The following is a 25,481-nucleotide window of genomic DNA, read 5'->3' as shown; positions in this document are numbered from 1 at the left end:
CATACTGCCCCAGGGAGGTCACGTGGGTGCTCCTAATGCACCCCTGGAGGCACACTCCATTCAAGACAGAAGGATGCCAACAATAACTAAGGAGACCCACATTCAAATCTCCCTTCTGTAATGGATCTCACTAGATGACATTGAGCCAGTTCCACGCACATAGCCTAACTCATCTCACTGTGTTACTTGTAAGAATAAAATGGTGGCTGGGAGAAGAGCCATGTACTGTATACTTTCCCCAGAGCCCCAGGCTATTCTCCCCCTCCAACAAAATAGTGTGGGTGGGGGAGACTTCTCTCTGCTGGCCAGTGGTGGGAAAAGGCCAGCTTCCTTGGGCGCAAGGAGTGCAGGTAGCTGTGGAGCAGGGCTGGGTGGAAAGCTTGCCTCCTCAAGTGATGGTTTCCAGCTGCTTTTGCTTCCAAGAGAAAAAATTATCAGACCTCCAGGAGGAGCTGCACGTGGATTTGGGTGGATGGGAAGGAAGGTTGACCAGCCAGTGGTAAAGGTTCTCCACAGAAAGCAGGTACCCTGCCTTTGATCTGCTAAGCAAAGTGTTAACCCAGGAATAAGGGTCCAGGAATATTTGACCTTCTAAAGAAGGCATTGGTGGAGGAAGAATGTGATAGCTTGACAGAGCAGGATCCAATTCCCGAAGCAGGATTTGCAAGCTGCTGGAGGATTATCCCTTGCATATTGACAAAAACAACCACAAGGGAGTGAAATAGCATACCTTGATTGCCAGTAAAAACCAGAGAGCCATCCAGTATTTAACCTAATCAATAAGGGTTTCACCTTTCCAAAGGAGCTGCATTAACCTTTTAAAAGAAAAAGGGGAATAGACAAAGGCTAGTGTTGTTTTCAGTGTGCTGAGAAAAAGTTGTCATTGGATCTTAATTACAGAACATATCTGCCGGGCATGAGATGGGGTTTTTTTGTTTTTTTTGTTTTTTTTGCTTTTAATCTCTCAGGACTACTTTGCTAACAAAAGCTGCAGTATTTCAGCTGACATGTCATATGAAAATTATATTTATTATGCCTCCTGAAAAGAAACCTGTGCTGGCTACTGGAGCTGATTACTCTAAAATGCTTTGTATCTGAAAACATGGGGGGGGGCATCATCATCAAGTCCTCTCAAAGTGCATAGAAATATTTCATCTTCTGTAACGTGGTGCCGCCTAAGTGCCCCATATTGAAAAACCTGTACCATCTTTTGACCTCTGCTAGAGCTTTTACTTCACTGGTCCGTTGATGTAGCATCATGTTACATTTCTTTGCAACAAGGAAAGCTCATTGGTAGAACACCTGTTTTGCATGTAGAAGGTTCCAGGTTCCATTCCTAGCATCTCCTGCTTCATTGAAATCTCAGAGAGCAATTGCCAGTCAGTGTGTTGAACTGGCAGGACCAAATTGTCTTACTTTGCTTCCTGTGCCTTATAGGAAAGGCCATAGTTCAGTAGCTGAGCATTTGCTTTGTTTGTAGAAGACCCCCAGTTCAATCCCCATCCTCTCCGGGCATGGCAGAGAATGTCCCCTATTAGAAATTCTGGCAAGCTGCTGCCAGCCAATGTGGACAGTATGGAGTCAGGTGGACTAATGCCCTGATTCACGATAGGGTAGCTCCCTGTGCTCATTTGGACTTGTTAAATTCTTGTTAAATTCTCTGCCATGGGAGGTTTTCAAGAGCTCAAGCCATTTCTGAAAATGTTCAAAGATGCTTGTATTAGTGGGGTTGAGAGTTTATGAGCAGCTTCTGTGAATCCTGGCTTTATATATAAGTGCTACTTTATAGCCTTAATAGTTGCTTAATAATCATCATCTCTGCTCTTTACAGAGCACCCAGTAAAAATATAATTGTTCTTTTAAAAAATACCTGCAAACTAATATCAATATAATTTTGAGAATTATAATTATAAATTATCCAAGGGAACTGCTAACTTGGTTTCTTGTAGCTGCTAGACTTTCTATTACACAAAAAAGGAGGAATTTAAATAATCTGTCTCTTGAGCTGTGATATAAAACCTTACGAAGCCTCACAATTGCTGGAAAGATAACCTGTAACATTTTCATGATGAAAGGCAAAGAACCAGTAGAACAATTTTATGCAAGTTAGTGGGGCTTTTTATCTTACGTTTCAAGTAACAGTCTGCATGACCATTACCTGCACCTAAAAAAGAACTATGGTGCACCTAAATTATGTGTAGGTTTAATATACCTACCTATATAGAATTGTACATACCATTATTGTGTATAAGCATTTCTCTGATGACTTGCTCTGTTTTTGTGTTGAAATTTTAGCAATCAAATTAAAACTAAATTTAGCTAGCAATCAACTTAAAAATAATTTTAGCTAGCAATCAAATTAAAAATAAATTTAAAAGATCATTAGGAATTACATGTTAATAACCAGTTGAAGGGCACATTTTCAGCTTGACAAATCTTCAGCAAGAGTTGAGAAATTATAGTGATAAAAATTGTAGAAGGATCAAAAACTAGAAGGCATGTAAAACGCAGGGTTATATCCAATCAAGTTATACTTAGGGTAGACACATTGAAATTAATGAACCTATGTGATCCATTTCCATTCATTTCAGTGGATCTACTCTGAGTAGGACTGATATTGGATACAACCCCACTATTCCTTCCAAGCTTATCTAATGAGGCTGGTTCAGAAGATTCTCTGGCATTAACATCTTTCTTAATATTTCTGTATTTCTTTCTCCATGAGTCATTTTGGTGGAACACCAGGTATTCTGTAAGACAGATCTGACACAAAATATAAGTAACTGTAAAACATTTTTTGGCATTAAAAATGGCAAGAACAGCCATTTTTAAATGACCTTGGCCCTGTATACCTGAAGGAGCATCTCTATCCCTATCGTTCAGCCCAGACACTGCGGTTCAGCTCCAAGGGTCGTCTTGTAGTTCCCTCACTGAGAGAAGTGAGGGAACTAGGCAGAGGGCCTTCTTGGCAGTAGTGCCCTCCCTGTGGAATGCCCTCCCATCTAAAAGAACTACACAACTTTTAGAAGACATCTGAAGGCAACCCTGTATTGGGAAGTTTTTGATGTCTTACTATGTTTTTATATGTACTGGTATCCACTCAGAGGCCAGATGGGCAGGGTATAAATAATAAAATCATTACTATTATTATTGAGAACAACAAATCATGGCAACAAATGAATTAAACAACAACAACAACTAGGCAGTTGTCCCAAAGTTTCTACGTTTGAGGGCACTGTTTCCTGAACAGGGTTGATTGACTGGGCCACTGTCTAGTGAAGCTTCAAGTTTGGCAAATGCCATGTGATCATGAAACATCCCCCCCGCCACCAAATTGCACAAGTATCTAGGCATGAGAAGCAGCCTGCAATGTAAAGTTTGTACATTGCATCTTGAATGTTAGTTGGTCCGAAATAAGAATCTGTGTCCAGCATAACTAGAAGAGCATCTTCTCCCATACAAACTAACTTTGAACCTTGACCTCTGTGGGAAAGTCATTTCTCTGGATCCTCCATCTGTGATGAATTAGATATTCTGTGAGGGCCTCTTTGATTTTGGAATGGGACGACTGATCTCTGCTGCTGCTTTTAATTGTCAATTTCTCCTAGCATTTTTGCTGTTACATGCTTGTCAGACGCACTAGCCTACTTCTTCATCAGTATGTACCTTAGCCTTTATGTGACTCTGTTAGCCAGAACAGGGAAGAATGACCATCTACCAATTCACAAAAATCTTTGTTTCCTTGGTGCTTGATGGTGATCCTTACTTATCCCAGGAGGCTTTCTAAGTAGTTGGTTTGTCAGCCAGCTGTACACAGTCCTCATTCTTTTTTAAGAGGTGGTGATTGCATTTTAAAATAACCAGAACAAGGAAAGGGTACATTTTATCTTGCTCTTTTCTTGAAGTCATGTGTTCTCCCCTTTCAAATACTTATTTAAGAAGAAAGCCAGGCTTTTCATCAATTAGGGTTTTGAATCTACTTTCAATATTGTCAGCTCCAAATGAAAAGTCAATTTCAGGCTGCAGGCAGCTCATGTGTCAAGGACAATTCTTTTCCTCAGATGGATTAAATGTGAGCTTGGGTGTAACGCTGTCATAGCTTATCAGGGCACATGCAGCAGATTCTGGCAGGTCTCATGTAGGTAGGGCAGAATATTGTATTTCAAGCAAACCAACACAACTTATCCTTGCTTATGTGACAGGAGATTAGCAGTGACTTGGCTAAGTGACTTGGTTGATGCCTTTTGAGAAAGAGATTGCTTTTAGTTCTACGTTCTTGTTAAATGTTTCAACAACCTTCGTATATGCCAGAGGACGCTCGGGGTGGAATACGAACAGGGAAATTCTTAAGCATATTACCAATTCAAATTTCTGTTGGGTTGCATCCAACCAAATCCTGCTCATAGTAAACCTATTGAAAGTAATTGGCCTAAGTTACTCACATCCATTAATTTAAATAGTTCTGTACCAAATAGCAACCTGCTGTCCTGATTTGGTTTTTCTTTCCAGATAGCCCAGTTATCGATACTAGGTCTCTTGGAATGAAGTGTAGACATAAAAGCATTGAATTTTGGAAATTTGGTTAGTTTGTCTCATTTTCAATGACTCAGGGCACAACTTTTTCCCCCTTGCAGAAAGAGACCTGTGTCAGGCCTAGTAGAATCCTCTTCCATTTCTGCTCATCCCTAGCTGGCCTTTGGAACCTGTATGCATTCATACAAATCCAGTGGATTCAAATTCTTTAGCTGTGGTTCCTTCATTGCAGGAGGTTGGACTAGTTGATGCTTGGGGTCCTTCCAACCCTGCATTTCTGTCATTCCTATGCTGTAGCAACCTGCTTATTGCAGGAAAGAGGGTACCCATGCATGCATGCTTCACTTACGCAGTCTAGCTAGTTACATGAACATGATGAAACACAAGAAAATGTGTCAACATCCCGGGCTCTGAATTGGCCAGTGCACTGCATGCACCATGTGTTTCTGATGGTGTTTCCTGCTTGGCAGGGGGTTGGACTTGATGGCCCTTGTGGTCTCTTCCAACTCTATGATTCTATGATTCCATGTGCCCATGCGCAGACCAAAGGCCAGCAAGGGAGAGAAATAAGAGGACTTCATTGGGCCCTTCCCACTCAGAATGTTTGACATTCAAATCAGCTAAGGACATCTAGTTTTAGTTTTAAGAATTTTGCAAAAAAAAATTACGGTCTGCCACAGCTGCTCTTGCAGAATCTCAGATTGCTTAAAGGGCCTTTAAACATCCAGAAACAAGAGTTACTATTGTACTGTTAAATGGTTAGTTCCCACCCTGAACCCAGTGGGCAGATGGGATTAGAATTTAATAACTATGACCTCCAGATGTAAAACTGCCCTCCTGATAATTCCTTGTGCAAGAAGGTATGTTCATCTGAAGTTTGAAATTTGGCACCCTTACTCTTTTAAATACAGGAATAAGTTATAATTAACCTACTCTATATTAATATCCAGATTGCATTTTAACAGGCTTTCTGTTGGAAACATCAAGAGATTAAATAATAATAATCCAATTCCAATAACACCAAAAAATCTGGTTCTTTTAAATACATTATCTGTCCTAAAAAGCACTTAATCATATTAACCTTTCTAAAAGATGATTTATTAATCAAATTGTAAGACCAAGATAAGAGTTTCTGCATAATAGAGAATTGTTCTAGTGTTCTCCTGTAGGTCACATCAACTAGATAATTTGTTCTGTGGGGTGCGGGTGGGGAACCCTGCCACCTACAAATTTATGCAATAATGACAAAAATAATATAATTCTTTACACATGAAAGACTTGACTCCTCTTAAATGCTTGGCTCCTGCTGTTCATGATGGGTGAAAGGGGAAATGGCATTTTTATTTCGCACTTTCAAGAGTGGCTGTTGCTGTGACTCATTTCATTCATCGTGTCAGACCTTGGCTTGAGCTGATTAGGGTTCAGATAAAACCTACTCTGGAGTTTTCAAAAGTACAATGAGGAAGCCACGGATTAGAGTTGCTTGCATGGTATGTCCTTTCAGCTTCATAAATTAATCCCTTTCTCCATAGTACAGGGCTTCTGTAATGATGCCTGTGACTGTTTGTTCAGACATTGTGCCAACTGTTTTTTAAATCCATGTCAAACCACAGCATCTGATTCTTCCATAACCATGGTTAAGCAGGATGTCTGAATTGAGCCTAAGTTGCAAGTGGCAGCTTGGATGCCAGACATGATAGTGGTACAGTGCAGAGCTTGTAGACCACCTGACCTGTAGTCAGGCCTACAGTTTTGTATGGCACAACACCATAACTTTCATATAACTGGTAGGTGGGTGCGTATAGATTCCATATCTGTCACACTCCAAGAGCTCATTCAAATCCCAGAAATTTCAACTTCTCACCAAAATACTTACAAGCACCAACAGGGTTTCTGGTGCAGCACAGTCCAAACAAACCAAGGCCATACACAGGGAATCCAGAAGCAAGGCCAAGGAAAAAAGATCCAAGGTCAATATCTCAAGGTAGTCTACACAGTGCAGTTCAACCAGGAGGTGTAACTAGAGTTGTGTACCAGGAGCCAGAGACTGGAAGGTTCAAGAAGGAACCCTTATATACTCGGGCATCCTAAACCACACCCTAACCACAGCTGATGGCCCTGAAGGAGTATCATGGATTACTTATGCATGAGTAACCTGCAGACTCCTGTGGATGCTTGCTGTGCTGTTGCAGGGACCTAAATCTTGTGGTGCTGTTGTGGACTGGGGTGTGGCTCCACCTCCTCATTTGATGTCATGAGGCTCTTGTTCAGGTGTTAACCCAGAGGGCCCCTCAAGGGGATCTTCAGCACTGGAGTTACGGGTCCCTGCCTGTTTCTCAGTGGTGTCAAGTTCATCCTCTGAGGCCTTCATGCCTATCACAATGTCATGGCTAGGCATGGCAGTATTCAACATAATGCAAATAAAACTTGTTTCAAAATTGCATTTAAATATTCTTTTTTGGTAACTCTATGGTGGGAGTTGAAGATGCTAAGATATAGTAGAAGAGGCAGTATATGACATATTATTGGAGGTTTAAATGTAGAACGGTAGACTTCATGTTTGATATAGGGAGCATTGCATTGATGTTAAGCAGTGATAGGGAACTTTTGTGGACCTCCAATATTTGCTGGACTTCATTTCCCATCAGCTCCAGCCAGTGTGACCAGCTATCAAAGATGATGGGAGTTGTGGTCCAATCATATATGGAAAGCCACAGCTTCCACAAGGCCTGCTTTTAAGGCTGTAAGGCCACACATACATACTTCGGAAGAAATCTCACTGAGCTTCTCAATAGTTTTTAGTCTTCACCTGCAAGTTTAGGAGCTTTTATATGCTGCAGTTGGATTAGAAGAAATACTGAAAGCACATCGCTGTGGAGTTTGGAGTCGGTGTGCAGGGTTGCCTCTGTAGCATTAACATTCTGTTCATGTCCAAAAACAAGCCATATTAGGGACACCTTGTGCATTACTTGATTAAATTCCTGGTTGGCTGCTGTAATCTACATAAAAACTGAGCAATAGGGCATATCTTGTCCTGCTATCTGTGACTGACTGTCTAGGTTTACAGCAGCAATGGGGAACCAGGCCTCTCTCTTCAGTTGGAGCTATTCCCCAGTCCACATACCTCACTGGCCCTGCATTGCATCTCGAGTGCTTTTGCCTGACTGGAATGTGTCCTTCAGCTCCAATAATAACCACTTTCTTGGCAGGAAAGAGGACAGAGAGCTGGGTAAATGTGTGTAGAAAATAGTCCACGAGACAAAGGTAGCATTTGCATTCATTGTTCTGTCCACTTTTGCTACTGGCCCCATCTACCACTGGCCACTAGCATGTGGCCCTCAGAAGGGAATGTGCCCTTGGTTTAAATGAATGATGTAGGACAGGGCTCAGCAAACATAACATGTAACAACATTCTACTAGGTGAGCAGATATTTGAGAAGGCATGTGAAGGGTCATCTTTCCCATGGGTTCCTGGGGGGCATTCCTGCAGCTGGAGGGATGTGAGGAGGGAGACCTACTGCATCTCCTTTTCTTGTGGCCAGAATCACAGGCCTGCTTCTTCCCTTGCCAAGCTTCAGGAATGCTCTCCATAGAGGTTCATGGTAAGAATTTCCATTTTTCTCACAAAGCTTGGGCCAGATTAGCTTTGACGCATGACTTCACACTACCAGTGTGAAAATTACTGCTGTAGGCATAATCTGGTCCCTCGGTCCCTCTTGAATGCTGGAAAAAGACACTCTGTAAACTACTTCAAAATGAATCATCTTTGTTGTCAAATTGCTGCTTCATGGGGGCCTTTTGATGAACATGGTGTCCCCAAATGGACGTATAGCAGCAAAACATTACATTGTATCTAACGTAGAGCCATTGAAATAATGGAAATGGCTAATTTGGGTTGAATCTGTGTAGGACTTAGCTGGGTACAATGTTACACTTTTAAATAAATAGAATTTTTTTCTTAATATATTCTTCACCTTGCTTTTCTCTCTCTGTCTTAGTTAACAAGCACAAACCGTGGATTGAAACAACTTACCATGGCATAGTTACAGAAAACGACAACACAGTACTGTTGGACCCCCCATTAATAGCACTGGATAAGGATGCACCTCTCCGTTTTGCAGGTACGGGCATCTTGGTATTTTATTGCTAACTGTTGTGTGTCTTTTGAAAGTGTGAGAAATTTGGGCCAGAAATCACTCATGTAAGGTGGCAATGCACTCATCAGACTAAAGTCTAATGTGCTGTTATGCCAAACCAATGATTCCAAATGATTAGACAGAGCTGGGGAGATAACCAATACAGTCTTTGACAGGGACAAGTACAAAAATCCACACCCAGGAATGAGGGAAAACACAAGGTTGTATCTGACTTAAGTTGTACTCAGAGTAGACACACTGAAAGTAACAGACCCAAATTAAACTGTTAAATTCAGTGGGGCTACTTTGAGTAGAACTAGCATTAGATACAAACCACAGTTTGCCTGTGCAAGGTAGGACAACTTCTGAGAACAACATCTAAACTAGATTTGAGACAGTTATGTCTATGGTCTACTGCAGAAGTGTTGGATTTAATAGATTCAGGATTGCATTAATTGAAATGAAAGATTGAAGAAATAATATGTCTTCTGTTCTCTGGATGCATGTTTCAGAATAGTTCCTCTTTATTTAGACAAGATTCAACATGTAGCTAAAATTACAAGAGGCTTCTGGCATTTTGAAGACCTAACAGGTCTATTATGGCATAAGCTTTTCTCAGTGAGAGTCCACATCCTAAAACAAGTCTGATGTTGCCTCTGTTCCATGATGGCATATGCCATAATAAAACCCTTTAATCTTTAAAGGTGCCACAGGGTTCTGTGCTGTTTTGGATGCGATATCCAGTGATAATTTGTTAACAAGTCAGGATCTGTGCCAGTGAAGTCTGTTGCAGCTAAAGCAACAAATGTGGTTTCCCTTCTGGAACTGTGCAGCTACTTCCAGTGTGCTAATGCAAGAAGAAACACAACAATTATACAGAGAGAGAGAGCTGACACTAATTGTGCAGAGGGAAGCAGTGCTAGAAATTAGCCAGGCATGTTTTATGACTGGAGTGGGTCCGATTGCAACCATGTGGAGATCTCTGGATGCCAGGTTGGCAACTGACATCTCCATCTGGCTGGACCCTCTAGCTTTCTTTAAGCAAGAAAGCAGAAGAGTGTATTTATTGCATTTATATCCCACCTTTTCCTCCAAGGAGCACATGGCTCGCTCCCTCCTCAGTTAATCCCTGTGAGGTAGGTTACGACCCTGTGAGGTAGGTTAAGGGGCTGTGACTGGCCCAAGGTCACCCAATGAGCTTCATGACTGAGTGGGGATTTTAACCCTGATCTTCTAGGTCCTAGTTTGACACTCTTAATCATTCTACCACACTGGCTTTCTAGAGTACTTCTGCTGTGGAGGAACTATGTAAATTAAGTAGGTAAATATATACAGTACGGGGAAAGCAAAATGTCACCTAGAGAAAGAGCTGAAATATTTTCCTTAAAGCTTGAATTTGTTTTATTCTGTATTGTTTGATTTGATGTTTTGATGAACCCCTGAGATTTTCTTTCTTACAATATAAAGCCGTATAGAAATGAAATTAATAATAACAACAACAACAAGCACCACACTGCGAGGAGGGGGGAATGATGCCAAATATACGATTGTGGTGACTGTAACCCAGGCTTAAGGTGCCATTTGGCGATTAGCTTATATATCGGTGAGTTTCTAACACTGGAGAGGAGAAGAACATTCACCATAATTGTTGTGGGAGCTTGAAGAGCATTTTGACAATGGATGAAGCAGCTGTTGGGAGTTCTTTTTGAAAAGAAAAGCTGGAGATGCATCATTATGTACAGGGAAGGGGGCTTTACTGTGTTGGGGTTAAGCAGCTGGACTGGATAACTACCAAATATCTGCAATACCTCCTTCTTCCCAACAGACCCTCTTGGGTGTTAAGATTAGCAGAGGAGGCCCTCTTGGTAATTCCACTGCCCTCAGAAATTTGGGGTGGATGCCCAGGAGAGGGCATTCCCTGTGGCAGTTCCTAGGTTGTGGAATTCCCTCTCCACCGAGGGGCATCTAGCACCATTATATAGTTTCTGTCAAATGCTGAAGACGCATCTCTTTACTCTGGACACCTGAGATATATAGATTTACAAGACCCACCCTATTCCCTGGATTAGTTTGTTTTAAACTGTTTTTAATACTGAATTTAAAATTGTTGTAGCCTGCCCTGGGACCTCATGGTGAAGGGCAACTAAGAAATCCAACAGTTCCAACCTGTGGACAATTTCTTCTGCTACTACTTTGTTTTGCTAGGTTGTTACCATCATCAGCAACTTGCTTTAAAGTCTACTTTAGTCAATAAAGGGATTAAAAAACACATCCCACAGGTTGCCCCTTGATTGATCAGACATAAGGAGATTATGTGCAGGAGACCATTTGGTGTCAAGTCTATTCCTTGCTATTAATGTAAGCTCTTAATTAGTGGTTTGTCTGAATAAACCTTTTGCTAAGTAAAATCTTTTACAGGACCAAGTCCCTGATTGGGAAACCAGTCTGGCAATATTCACAACCAGCCAAAATGTTAAGATAGCAAGTTCATTGCATTTATTTTGTCTATATTTCATTCTGACCCGTACGAACCTGCCACATTTTGGTTTTCAAACACACATCACTCTGTTCTATTGAGAACATGGGCTTTATTGTAGAGCTTAAAGGGGTGGGGGTGGGATTGTTTTGATTAGTTTGTTCAGCTTCAGGAACAGTTTGCAGTCCAATTTTCCTTATTGTTTCAACGTTTGCTATGCTTCTTGCTTCAGAAGGAGAGCTAAGGATTGGGCATAGCTGCCCTGTCCAAGACCCTTTTATCTGTAGTTACAAATAACTGAATCTGAGACTTAGGCAGACAAATCATGTCCTTACTGTAGCTTCGCAGTAGAGCACCTGAATCAGTATAAGGCAGCTTCCTTTGCTCCTAGGACATGAGGATGTAAGACAAGCCTGCTGGACCAGGCTAGTGGACCATCTAGTCCATCATCCTGTACTTATAGTGGCCAACGAGATGCCTGTGGGAAGCCTGCAAGCTGAATATGCATGCAGCAGCAGCAGCACTCCTATCCACCTGCGATTCCCATCAACTGGTATTCTGGGGCATGATTCTCCTGTATAATGCACTGAACTACTGAGTACATAAGGGGTACAGTGATCTCTCAAGTAAACTTGGACGTTGTTGGACTCCAACTCCCATCAGCCCCAGCCAGCATGACCCAGTGATCAGGGATGATGGGAGTTGTAGTCAAGGAACATCTCAAAGCCCACATGTTCCTCTACAGTTTTATCCTACAGTTTTATCCTACAGTTTTAAAAAAAATGCTCCCATGGGTGCGGTGAACATAAGAAGAGCCCTGTGGCTCTGGGTCAGACCAAAGTCGCATCTAGTCCAGCGTCCTGTTCTCACAGTGGCCATGCATAAGAAGTCCAAACAACAGTACTCTCCTCACTTGCGATTCTCATCAACGGTAATGAGATAGGCTGTTCTCTTCTGTCTCAAAACAGAGAGAGAGATAAAAACTCTGGAGTTAAACAGAAGCTTTAATATAGTGTGTGCGCATAGCTTGCTTACTTCCAAGAAGAAGTAAATACTTTGGGTTGTCTCCCATTTAAATGAATGGACCTAAAGTTCATCATGTCTATTAAATTCATTGGATCTGCTCTTGAGTAGGACTAGCATTGGCTATAACCTTTCCCCCCAGTTAATTCTCCACACTGTCCTATGTTAATAGTGGTGTGTTAACAGTAGAAATTTGCCATTGTGCATGATTTAAGTCTCCATTTTAAGGGAAGTGCTTGCATACAGGATATAAAAGTCCGCATGCAGCATGTCTAAGCATTGTGGATTCATCTTTTAAAAAATAACCCACAAAATTTAAGCCTTCTGTCAGTATTCCTTCCTCTCTCCCCACTTGCAGTTTATAGGAAGCTCATGTTCCGGTGAGTGATTGCTGATGTCTGCGTCTCTCCTGGCTGTGCTGCCAGCCCTTGTTTGTTTAGAGCAGTGAGCGGTGCTGCCATCCGGGCTGCAGCTGGCGAAATGTGTAGTATGAGAGTTTAATTGATAGGCAAAGAGGGGAAGCAAACAGCCCTGCTTGAGTCAGTGATCAGAGAGGGGCGTTGGCCTTGTCAGTTCCAATTAACAGATAGGAATGGATAATTTCCTGTAACTAGGTTTGCTGGCTAATTTGTAAATTGGTAATATTGGGCTTAGGGTGGGGCAGGGAGAGCTTTTGACATCACTCAAGCAGGAATGTTAGGAGGAATCTGCCTTGGTATAAAAGTTTGGTATACATGTTTTTTATATGTTGTGGCATTTTATGTATTGTAATATTGCTGTTATTTTCATTGATTATAATTTAATAAATGATTCATTGCAATTGTTGAGAGTGAATTTCTGTTTAATACTCTTTGCTGATATTTTGAGAGTGAATTTTAAAGTACAGTATATAGTAGTTATATTCTAATGGATTATTGAATATTACGTGGTATAAGTCATTTATTTTAAGTCATATATTTTATTATTGCTTATTTCTACTGAATTGCAGTGCTATAAGATATGTGATCTTTGTTGTATGTTTTGTTATTTATTCAGCTGGTAAACCGCCTTGTAAACCTAGAAAGGTGGTACAGTATACAAATTAAAAGTGAAATAAAAATTAAATGAAACAAAAACTTGAATTATCAGGCCTGTGGCTTCAAATTGGGTTTTTCTTTCCAGCTGTCATTTGTTTTCATCTGTGTACGGATGAGGTTGGAGTGCAGATGGAACAGACTAGTTTTTGAAGACTAGACAGTTATTTGTGTCCACCCCAGAACCTTGGAACTGTCACGTTTAGGATAGATAGGTGTGGGGCTGTCCTCAGCCACTACTAAACAGTGGGGGGTGGTCCATTAAGGTGAATATGGCACTGCCCTCAACCAGCTCCTGCCTGTCTTCTTGCTTACAATCAGCCTAGGGATTGGTCCTACCTGCTAGCTTCCTCTACCTTAGCCTCAGTGTTGCCCTTCGGTAGAATTCAGCAGGGAGGAGGATGGGGGGAAATCTAGAATTATTTGCTGTTGCCTGGCTGCTTTCTGGCCTACCAGTCCCATGGGTGCCACTGTTGAGCAGACAAATAATGGTCAGCAAGCTTCCTTAAAGGGCATCTTCTCCATCTCTGAAGGTAGAAAGAACTATAGTGTAGAATGCTGCTACCATAGGAGGGGATCACTTACCTCTGAGAAGGGGAAGAAGGACCATAGCTCTGTGGTACATCACTCTGCTTTGCAATAGAAGGTTCCAGGTCCAGCCTCCACAGCATCTCCAATTCATTGGATCAGGTCAAATTCATTGGATCTGCTCTTGAGTGGATAATAAGGAACCAGATTGGCCAGTAGTCTTATCTGGTATTAAGTACCTTTGTTTGAGTGGGAAGGCACCACAGAGGTGCAAAACTAGAGCACTCTGTGGAAGACCTTTGCTTGAGGTCACATCACTTCCAATTACGTGTACCTGTGAGGAATACACCTGCATGACTGCAGTTCATCAAAAGTGTAGCTGTTTCTAACCGGAGGGCACAGTCCATTGGTTGGAGAACCCAGAATCTGCTCCAATCTTGACATTCTACTTTTCTTGGTTGTAGGTAAATCCAATGCTGAATGCTGTATTTCAGCATTGTTTTAAGAAGCTGTATTTTCTGGTTCCCTGGTTGTTGTTTTTAAACAGTGTTTTGACTGTGCAACTCTGGCAGAAACATTATACCCATTAACTGTGCCCTGGAAATCTGGAGCACATATTGAAACTTTGACCTCTTGTCTGTTCAATTATTAGAATATGCAAAACAGTCCTCAAAGCACGCCTTTTGGCCAGATTATGGGTGTTGTTTTTTAAGACTCCCTAATGTGTTCAGAAATGTTTGTTTGGGTGAAATTCCTGGCCTTTTTGTAGAACAGCAAGTGGCCAAATGAGTGCCATACTTCAAAGCCCAATTAGTGACATGCTTGGAATTTGTCTGGCTAAATGCTTGTTTCTGTCCTCCCTCTCCCCAGGGTTGATGTAGAACAGGGTAACTGAGTTGAATTTAAAGAAATATTTCTATTTCAAATACTCCAGGTCGTAAATTTCAAATATTTGCCTGTTAATTTTGCTTTGCTCATGTGCTTCACATGAAAGTGAAGATTGGCCAGTGTGTGTGTGGGGGGGGGGGAGAGTTTCTCAGTGCATCTTGAGCACTGCAGACAATGTTTGGAGAATCAAGGAGTGTTCCTGGATAGATTAGTTCTGACAGAAGGATGCCAAGAAGGGTGATGCTCGAATCGCCTCATGGCAAAGGTTGGCATTGACTGGCATTGACAAAGGAGTTTAAGAGACCAATTAAAGTGGCCAAGAGCTGTGCAGTCTTTTTATTTTCAAAAGCCAGCCCAGGCAACTGTGTCACATTAACACACTTCTTTCTTGTCTGTCTCCCCCCCCCCCTCCTCCCCACCCCGCTTCGCTGTTGGGCTTCTTGCCATCATGTCGTCCTGCAGCCATAGACTAGGCTCTTAATGTTTTCATGGGAATGTTTGCTTCAAGAAAGCATAGTGTTTTTGAAGCAAAAGCAACAGAGTGACACCTTTTTAAAGGCGTAACAAAATTTTATTATGACATAATCTTTTCATTGGGCCTAGTACAGGAGAAAATCATTCAGGTGGGAGTTGAGCGGCAAGGAGATGTAAAAATCGCAAACAGCAATCAATAAGAACTTTAAATGTAAGTTAAGTAGTGAAATCTGTTACAGTAGCAGATTGGTGATAATACGATCCTCTCACCAGTGCTGAGTAAATTAACATCTTTAGTGGAACAGGAAACTATTCACAAGCAGTTATTGATAAAAGAAGAATACAATGTGAAATAGCTGAACTGCAGTTCATCAAGAAGTTCAGTGCCATCCCCTGTGAGTTAAATTGAGATAACTGCTTGAGTTAATCAGCTTACCAATGCCAAATATCTGTGCTGTCTAGTACTGTTTCTCGTTGATGGTGATAATGCAGTCATCTCTGCAATGCTCAATAAAATGTCACCAGTCTGCCATTTCATGACTAGTCATGAAAGTTTATGCCATAACACAGCTTGTCCTTAAGGTAGCAAAATACAGTTGATTTTTGCTGCAAGAAGCTAAGACAGCTACCCATTCCCTCTGGAAATTGTTCTTGAAACTCATTCATGGCCAGAACTATTGGTACTCTAGCATTTTCATGAGCTTTTTGTATTCAGCCCTCTGGTTGGGGAACTTGTCTGAAGTCTACCTGCAGGGGTGCAACAATAGGTTTTGTACCCTCAGTGACCCATTGACTTCCCAAATATACTGTATTGAGTTCCTTTCCCAGGAGGGCAATATTTGCTGTGCCTGGCCGATGAGGGCAGAATAATTGAGTGGGTCTTAATTGAAAATCAAGACGGTTTTTAAAAAAAGTCATGTGTTTCGGCAATGATTTGGGTCCAGTTGATTTGATTTGGCAGTGATTTGGGTCCAGTTAATTTTAATAAGACATTCCTATTTCATGCATTTTTATTGGAAGAGGTAGTTGTAGTGTCTCATGCAAGCATCCATTTAGAAGTAGCATGTGTCACCTTTCAAGTCTTTCCCACATTTAACAGAGACAGCATATAATGGCTGTTACAAGATGGCATAATGGCTGCCAACCTGGATGGCTTTAAGAAAGACTCATGGGACATCAGTGGTTGCTAGCCACAGTGATATGTTCTACCTCCACTGTCAGAGGCAGTGTGCCTGTAAATACTAGTTGCTGAGATTCACAAGTGAGGAAAGCTGCTCTTGTGCTCAGGTCCTGCTTGCAGGCTTCCCATTGGGGCATCTGTTGGTACCCACACAACCTTTAGATAACAGGCATGCATAACTTCTTAAATGAGTGAACATTTTTAAAAGTGAAGTGCGTTGCTACTTCTGCTGCACAGACTCACTTGCATTTGGAAAGCAGAAGGCTTAATGGGCTGGTGGAGCTGTGACAAGTTCATGGGTACCACTTATCTTTCCACAACCTTTTCTGGCAGCAGCAGTTGCACAGCCTGGTGGCCAGCTGAGCTAGAGATGCAGGCAGCCATGGTTCAACATTCAGCAAACGCTTTGGCAGCCCACTTTGCACTCTGCCGAGCTTTCTCTGCAGCCGTGCTTTCCTAATGCTCGTTGGGCAAAACCTGACACATTTGTTCCCCATGGTGTGGTTTGCCATCCTGTAGCATAACAGACAGCAAGAGATGACTGCATGCAAAAGACCCAGGTTCAGTTCTTTGGCTGGGAGAGACCCCTTCTTGAAATCCTGGAAAGATGCTGCCTGTCTGTAGACAACAATGAGACAACTCAGTATAAGGCAGCGTCCTTTGTTTCTATGAGGTTATGTTTCTAATCTCCAGCCTATGGGCCAACTTTTACCTACCTTGCTGTTCCTGGAAAATCACACCCATTTCCTCTGCCCTTCAAGCCTCATTCCCTACCTACACATCTCCAGTTTTTCTTTCTTAGTTTGCTGATGTTGGGTGCTCTGCCTTTGTACCTTCCCTGTGTCCCAGAATTGCTTTCAGAGTCCTCCATCTGCCCCCTTGTGGGATTCTCGCCCCCCTTGTGGGATTCTTAATCCCAGGCAAACTGACAGCTTCAGCTTCCCTCACAGAAGTCTAACTGTAGAATGTTTAGCACCTAGGCTGCTGCACATCCTGCACTGCCACATCAGCTCAACCAGTCAAGTGTTGAAGGCTTCCCTGCTACAAGTGAATATGATATTGATACAATAGGCAATGTTTTGGGGTGGCTGTGGGACTTGGTCCTAGGTAAGTTGGCATAGGATGGCAACCTAGATCTCTTTTAAATATAGCTATAGTTCAGAACAAGTATGTAAACTGCAAAGTACTGGAAGAAGGAAATGAGTGATGTTGAAAATGTGTTAACGTGAAATGGCATCTTTGGTGTCTCTGAACTTGAAAGAAAGGAGTAAGGTGAAGATCTGGTTCTGACCATTTGATTCTGATTTTTTTAAAAGAGAAATGTTCGAAGGTTTTCTGTGTAAATGTCTACATCTTTGACCTTTTCCTTATTTGCTCCCTTTTCAGTCTTTCCTGTATTACTGACTTGGGTTTATCTTTTCTCCCTTTAGAGAGTTTTGAGGTGACAGTCACCAAAGAAGGTGATAAAGGGTTCTTTCTATCCCCCTTTTATGAATATTAACCCACTAACTTTGGTTATGAAATGGGGAATCAGCACTTAAACAGAAGATCCTGTCATGCTCTTTGACCCCATTTTATTATCCCAGTTTTTTCCTCCCCGACCCCACCACCCTCAAAATATATTGATAGAAAAATGTTATGTAACCAACCCTTGGCTAGAAATATCGGTAAATCAGACATCCATTTGAACTGTGCAGTTTAATACCTAGGCTGTGTATAGTTCTGGTAAATGTGTTTTCTTAGCGTTTTCTCTAATAGTTTCGCTTTCTGGGGGTGTTCTAGTCATATATTGAAACAAAACTTTTGCCAACTGAAGCAATGAATTGTATACTGCATACCAGCAATTCATGGTATAGATTGTTGGTCACTTTGTATACAACTAAGCTGGATACAACTAAGCTGGACTTAGTTGTAGCCCATGCAGGTATAATAGTTGTAATCTTGGAGATGGAGATACCCACAAACATGTTTATTCTTTCAGCCTCCCTTGCCTTCCAGCTTTCCTTCCCTTTTCAGAGCTAACCATGGTGCTTGGTTACATCTGTACTGAAGCAACAATGGTTAGTTTCAAAGTGGTATAACCACTGTAGGCTTGCACACTCGTTTGAAACTTAACTGCGCTTGTAGTATTAGTGGAGATGTAACTCTGTGCTATGGTTAGCTCTGAAAAGGAGAGAAAGACGGCAATTATGTGCAAGAAGGAAGTCGAGGGGAAAGAGAGTGTGAGCAGGTGGGGCATCCTGAATCTCACAACCGTAGGCACAACAGTAGAAATAGTTTGTCCTTGCACTGGGCCTATATCACTCTCTCCTATTTATGTTATGGTTTAGGGCTGAACCACAAAGTAAGAGTATAGAGGACAGTTCTAAGTTAGTAGGTTGAAATGGATGCCTGAAAAAGTTGGTATTTCTACCTTTTCTCATTCAGTAGTTCATTCTGATTCCCTGAATTTTTTTTTTTTTAACGCCAGGTACATTGCACAGGAAGACTTTGTCCTTTTGATCAATTGACAGAATTTATGTTAATTGTGGTGCTGAATCTTCTATATATCTTGAAGCTTTTCTTTCCATCTTTTCCCCCTGTTCCCTCTCCCGACTTTGTAACGGCGCATTATAACCTCCTGCTCTGGTCAAAATCCAGCAAAGCTGCCCAGCTATTTCCCAGTAGCTTGGCATAGAAGATATCTCCCCCACCCTGTGGCCTTGGCTGTTCGCTCCCCTAAGATCTCTTACTCTTTTGCCCTAGAGTGCATCTCAAGTACTCCTGTGAAATGCCTGTCTACATCTCTCTTTCTCTCTCTTTTTGTATTCCTGCATGAATGGATGCAAAGTAAAAAAACCAGTTGCTTGGAAAGCAAAATGTATGCCTTTTTATTTTTATTTTAAAAACAAAGTTCCCGGAACTCACCCATCTTTAAAAGCACAGTTGCCTCTTTGCTTTGTCCACAGACCCTCACAAACCCCTGGCTGCACACACATACAATTGCATTTAAAAAGCAAAACAAAAAAAAACCACCCCGCTGTTTCATGCTTTGTTACCTGGAAATGCTAACTGGAGTTACTTTGAATCTCATAGGTGAGATTTGTGGGTTTAAAATCCATGGCCAAAATGTCCCTTTTGAAGCGGTGGTGGTGGATAAATCCACCGGGGAGGGGATGATCCGATCCAAAGAGAAACTGGACTGTGAGCTGCAGAAGGACTACACGTTCACCATCCAGGCCTATGATTGTGGGAAGGGCCCAGACGGAGCAAATATGAAGAAATCCCACAAGTAAGTACAGCGTGGGAGAGAGGGAGGTGGGAGGCTCTGATTTAGGCATCTTTTTCCCTCCTGACAGGATGCGGTTTCTTCTTCTTTGTAGTCTGCCCTTGAATGAATGAATTAAAACCGGCTGGCGACAGTGATAGATGCTCAATGGGTGGTCTTGGTACCAGAAGTGTTCCCAGCTGCACCCGTACCCTAAATTGCATTGATCTGCCCATACATTACCTGCTTGATTAAAATCATTCTGCCACATTCATAAGCTGCCTGTTTGCCAGTGCATTCAAGGCCGTTTGCAGTCGTAAACAATGATTTGGGTTTTAATAATAAACGTGGGGTAGGAGGGAAAGAGGTAAATAAAGGTATGTTCAGTGGTAGAGTATCTGCTTTGCATGCAGAAGGTCCCGCCCCAGCATCTCCTGATAGGGCTTAGGTAGAGACACTCTGTCTGAAACCCTAGAGAGCTGCTGCTAGTCAGTATGGACTATACCAGGCTTCCTCAACCTCAGCCCTCCAGATGTTTTGAGACTACAATTCCCATCATCCCTGACCACTGGTCCTGCTAGCTGGGCATCATGGGAGTCGTAGGCCAAAAGCATCTGAAGATTGAGGAAGCCTGGATTATACTATAACCTCCAACATTCCTCGAATGAAAATAGGGACAGTCTATTCTGCATTGTTATCACTGCTTGGGCATTGACAAAAGTTATTAGAGATTTTCTTTTCCCCTCAGGCTTCCCTAAATGCAATGCATAAATTCAAAGATTTCCATGCTTAAAATACAGCAGTTCTGTGTGTTTCCTCTAATAGATGAAACCAGTTGTTCCATCAAGCTCAGTATTGTCTACACTGACTGGCAGAGGCTCTTACAGGTTTTCAGGCAAGGGAGTCTTTTCCAGCACTATCTGGAAATTCCAGGGATTGATCCTTCCTTGGGACCTTCTGTATGCAAAGTGGGATCTCTATCACTAGGCTATGGCCCTTTCCCAAATGCCTTCCCAAAAACTGGTACTCTGTCATACATCGGGTTGGCGTTTTCGGGTTATGGACACGCCAAAACCCGGAAGTACCGGAACAGGTTACTTCTGGGTTTTGGCGCATGCGCAGAAGCGCCGAATTGCATCATGTGCGTGCGCAGACATGGCGCTGTGGGTTGCGAACGTGCCTCCCGCAAGGATCACGTTCGCAACCTGAGGTTCCACTGTATTGCATCACTTTGCATTCTTTTTTAAAAATAGAACTTTTATTGAGTTTCAGGACAAACACAGAAAATATACAGAATAAAAACCGTACTGTATTCAGAACTCAAAAACATTGGTTCCCCTTCCCACCCGGAATCCACTGACCCTCCTCCCACCTCTTCCCTAGAGAGCTTAATGTCATCAGCACACCCAAAGCTTCTTCATAGTACTTGGTTACAGCAGGACCAGACAGATTAAAGGGATTCAGAACATACACCTGTCATGCCTAAAAGAGCCAGATGCGTATTGGGTTGGAACAAGGTTTAGATCTCTAAATCCATAGTCATATCCCATTCTCTAAGATGTACCTCTTGGATTTGCTCCTGTGCATATCTTGTACAGCTTGGGCAGGGTGCTGCTGCTGACACCCAGCTGCTCTCCAGCCTCTTAACATGGTCCAGAAGGCTTTGGTTGATGGGCAGCCTAAGAATGGAATGGATGAATGAATGAAAGCATCAGTGCTCTTCTCCAATACACAGAAGTGGGCCCTGATGCTGTAGACCCTTTAATATGTTGTATGGAACAGGCCCGTCCTGGATGTGCAGTATGTATACATAGGGTCCCATTTTTTCCACGGCATGCAAAAATTCCCCCCCTCTCCAGCACACAGCAGTCTTTATACACACTGTTCTCTTTCACATGTCCTCAAAGCTGGCCAAAAGCATTTGTTCATTGATGGGAAATAAAACAGTGGGTTCAAGGAATCTAAAATATGTAGTGGATCTTTTTGTACACCTACTTAGGCTCCCGCTGAAAAGAAAACTCTTGTGTGAATGAGACTGATGCTCTGTATATCATAACTTCAGTGGCTAGAATACTTTATGCAAAGGCGTGGGGTGGAAAACGGAAGCCTAATAAACTATAATAAAGCATGGGAGCAGGTAAATATTGGTAAGCTAACAGATATGCCTATGGGGGTAGAGAAGTTGAGAGAGAGAATAATCCATGGAACCAAGTAACTTAATATCTCAAAAGAGAGGTGGCAATTTCAGGACAGGGAATTGATTACATGTGTTTATGAGGACATAAAATTGATACAAATGAGGAAAAGTCAAAAGCTTTAAACAGCATGAAGAACAAGTCAGTCATCAGCCCCAGGTATCCTTTTTTAACTCTTATATTTATTCTAGCTCTGTAATAGTAAAATTATTTAATTCTATGCAAGTTTTGAAATTAAAGGCTTTAAATATTGATGTTCGATTGTATGAAATAATCATGTTTATTTATTTTTTAAATGAAACTGGTGCTCCAGACAGCGTTTGCATTTCCAAAGCTCAATCCCCTATTGATTTATTCTGTGTTTTGCTTACTGATAAGGGTCACACGTTTTTGTAATAACTTTTGAGTACAAGAGGCAGTCTCAGATATTTTTTATAGGTTTTCCTATTAAATATAAGCTATTGTAGTCATCTTTATGGTGGCAAATTTTCATGCCTTTAAGAAATGAGCTCACTTGGCCTTTACTTCAATAAATCTTGAGTTGTAATAAAAGCTATCAAATCTGGCTGACCAGGCCAATTGCCCTGTCTTTATTCAGTTCCCATGATTCATTAGATGCCATTTATAGTAGGGAAAATAAATGACCGGCACCACATTTGCAAAGCCTGAGACATGAGAGTAGCTTTGGATGTTCCATGGAGGGACAGCGAGTGCTTTGCAAACCCTATTCTTCTTTATCTCTGTTTAATGTGCATTAGAGATGCAAGGCATTACTTGTTCCTTTGCCCCATTGTGCCTTCTTGAAACTGCTCCGTTGCTTGCTGCCAGGCATGTAACTCCTAGGCGCTTGAAGCTGAAAACTCCAGACAGCTGTGTTGCTCGTCCTCTGATGGGGAAATGATAGCACTCCATCTGTGTCTTCCTCCCTAGTACAGAGGTAGTCCAACATTGTGTCCTCCAGATGTTGCTTTGCAGCAAGACTCTTAGCAACTTGGCTCTGGAAGGAACCCACAGTGCATAGTTAGGCTATGCAGCCCCCTGCCACAGGAGGCAGTGATGGCCACCAGCTTGGATGGAGGGCAGCAGGTTGTGTGCCTTTGCCCAAGTAGATAGAAGGGCCCTGAGGAATGTGGGATCAGTGGATGATTTCCTGTGGGTTGATCTAAAAAAACAAACAAGCTGCATTTTGATTACTCTCTCGTGTACTGAATAGCTAGAAAGATAAAGTAGGCAGTTGGTTGAAATCACATCTCGGACTTGGACTCCTTATCTACCCACACATTAGTAGCCTCCGTGTTTCAATAATAATAATAATAATAATAATAATAATAATAATAATAATAATAAAAAAAAAGCTGCTATTTCAATGTATTTATATTCCACCTTTCTCCTAGTTCGGAATTCAAGGTGGCTTATAACATTTAAAAACATCACTATAAAATATAGAGTAATAAAAGTGAGCTAGTTGAAAAGCAATAGTTAAAATACATTAAAGCACATTTAAAACCAGCATTGAAATACAGTTTGCCCTGACAGCGGCCCAGTGGTCAGCTTCGTCTGCATCTTAGTTTTCTAAGGGCTATCTGAATAATGGGAATAATGGTGGCCTTGCAGGGGTGAAAGGCAAACATGCAGGTTCGGAGTTGCAGAATCTTTTTAGAACACTAATACTATTCTGTAAACCACAACTGGTTGATTGCTAGAGAATGTAGTTGGCTCGCTTTTTGTTTTGACTCTGCTGAATGCCAATAATGGGCTGCTACTCTGTCTCCAGAGCAACGGTGCATATCCAGGTGAACGATGTCAATGAGTATGCCCCGGTGTTTAAAGAGAAGTCCTACAAAGCCGCCGTTATTGAGGGCAAGAGGTATGACAACATCCTGAAAGTGGAAGCAGTGGATGCCGACTGCTCTCCCCAGTTCAGCCAGATCTGCAGCTATGAAATCGTCACACCAGATGTTCCCTTTGCTATTGACAAGGATGGTAAGTAGGACCATTGACTGTGTGTGTGTTTGTACAGGGATAGTGTCCATTTCACCCTGCTCCGTAAAAGCATTTAAATCTGGCATTTTTTATTTTTTGAGATTTTGGAAGGGTAAAAAAAGCTCAGCAACTGTCTGGAAATGTGGCAGCCCTATACTAGGACTAACATTAGATACAAACGAGAGATGAGGAATCTGTTGCCCTCTACGAGCTCCCATCAGACTCAGCCAGTGTGGCCAGTGATCAGGGATGATAGGAATTGTAGTCCAACAACATCTGGAGGACCCACATGTTCCTCATCCCTGATGCAACAGAAGAAAATACCTCTTTTCATTGGTGCTTCAAATTTTCAGCCTACAAAATAGGAGTATTTCAAACTTTGTTCTGGAGAGCTTTGGAGCTGGTCGTGTGCTTGTCATAGGCTACTATAGGAGATCAGGTGTGTCTAAGGAAAGTTGGAAAAAGACTTAATGTCTCTCTGCTGCCCACCCTGCCCTGTGATGAAAAGTCACAGGGGAGGGATGGACGCATTCCACAGCAGAGGTTCTCAAACCGCTGGTGGACCATGAGCTCCATTCTGATGGGCTCCAGAAAGTTTGCAGAATTGTACTTGGTCCTGCATTTTATGGATTCTTTTTCTTCTTCTGTTTTCTTTTCTGATGACCGGGATTGAGGCTGCTTTTGACTGGGACCAGGTTGTTGAAGAGGCTAAAGAGGCCTAGTGCCTTCAATTTTCTCAGCGGTTTTATTGTGACACAGGACCTGTAGACTGAAAAACATTGTTAAAACACACACATCCTTTGATTTATGGAACAAAAAAAGTGCATTAAGTTATCTATTGAGGTTCCCAGTGAGTGGTCTGCAGCAACTTTTGAGAACCGTCATTCTAGAGTACCCTGGACTCTTTAAGTTCACTTCATGCGAGAGGCACAACTGCTTGGTTAGTGTCTTGTTTATTTAGTGCATTTATATCCCACCTTTTCCTCCCGAAGAGCTCTAAGTGGTATACATGGTTCTCCCCCTCCTCATTTAATTCCCTCAACAATCCTGTGAGGCAAGTTAGGCTGAGATACAGTGACACGCTCCAAGGGTCACCTGGTGAGCTTCATAGCTGAGCTGGGATTTGAACCCTGGTCTCCCAAGTCCTAGTCCAGCACTCTTAAGCACTACAGCACATTGTAGGCTGAGCACTGCAAAACACTCTTTAGCACAGAAGATTTGATGGCAAAATAAATACTGGATTATCTACATGCATTTTTTGTTTGCTTTCTGTTGATTCTCTACGCGTTCCCACTGCTTCTCGAACCCATTCACCAAGAAAATTCTCCTATAACTTGGCATAGGCATCCCAAGTAAATTTTTATTCACAACTTCTCCACCCCCTCAACCTTTTCAGTGCACCAGTTTGTTTGTTTTTGAAAAAAACCACAAACGCTTTCCTCCCGCTGTCAGGTTACATTAAGAACACAGAGAAGCTGAACTACGGCAAGGAGCACCAGTATAAGCTCACCGTGACGGCCTATGACTGCGGGAAGAAGAGAGCTGCCGAGGACGTGCTGGTGAAGATCACCATTAAACCTACATGCAAGCCAGGCTGGCAAGGTTAGTGCTGTTCCCCACCCACCCAATGCAGCATTACAGCAGTGAAATGCTTTCCAGTGCATATTACCAGTACCCTTTTTTGGGGGAAAGGTGGTGTTGAGAGTGTTGGCAGAGCAGCTGTAGATGTCCCTGGAAGACACTTC

At 42.1% G+C, this 25,481-nt stretch overlaps 1 protein-coding gene across 3 annotated transcripts in view; it reads left to right on the top strand.

The window, feature by feature from the left end:
- The window catches only part of CLSTN1 (calsyntenin 1), a 59,203-nt gene that overhangs the window by 10,711 nt on the left and 23,011 nt on the right, over window positions 1-25,481 (top strand). For 2 of the 3 annotated variants that reach the window (XM_081016063.1, XM_081016061.1), the window contains exons 2-6: window positions 8,532-8,654; window positions 17,742-17,771; window positions 19,387-19,582; window positions 23,528-23,736; window positions 25,189-25,338. In XM_081016063.1, the coding sequence (XP_080872189.1) occupies window positions 8,532-8,654; window positions 17,742-17,771; window positions 19,387-19,582; window positions 23,528-23,736; window positions 25,189-25,338 (708 nt within the window). The remainder of the gene's footprint in view (window positions 1-8,531; window positions 8,655-17,741; window positions 17,772-19,386; window positions 19,583-23,527; window positions 23,737-25,188; window positions 25,339-25,481) is intronic. The other variant, XM_081016062.1, reaches the window with a different exon arrangement.

This window comes from Podarcis pityusensis (assembly GCF_964106645.2).
Source record: "Podarcis pityusensis genome assembly, chromosome: 8".
Lineage (NCBI taxonomy): Eukaryota > Metazoa > Chordata > Lepidosauria > Squamata > Lacertidae > Podarcis > Podarcis pityusensis.
This window is presented reverse-complemented; position numbering and strand designations above follow the sequence as displayed.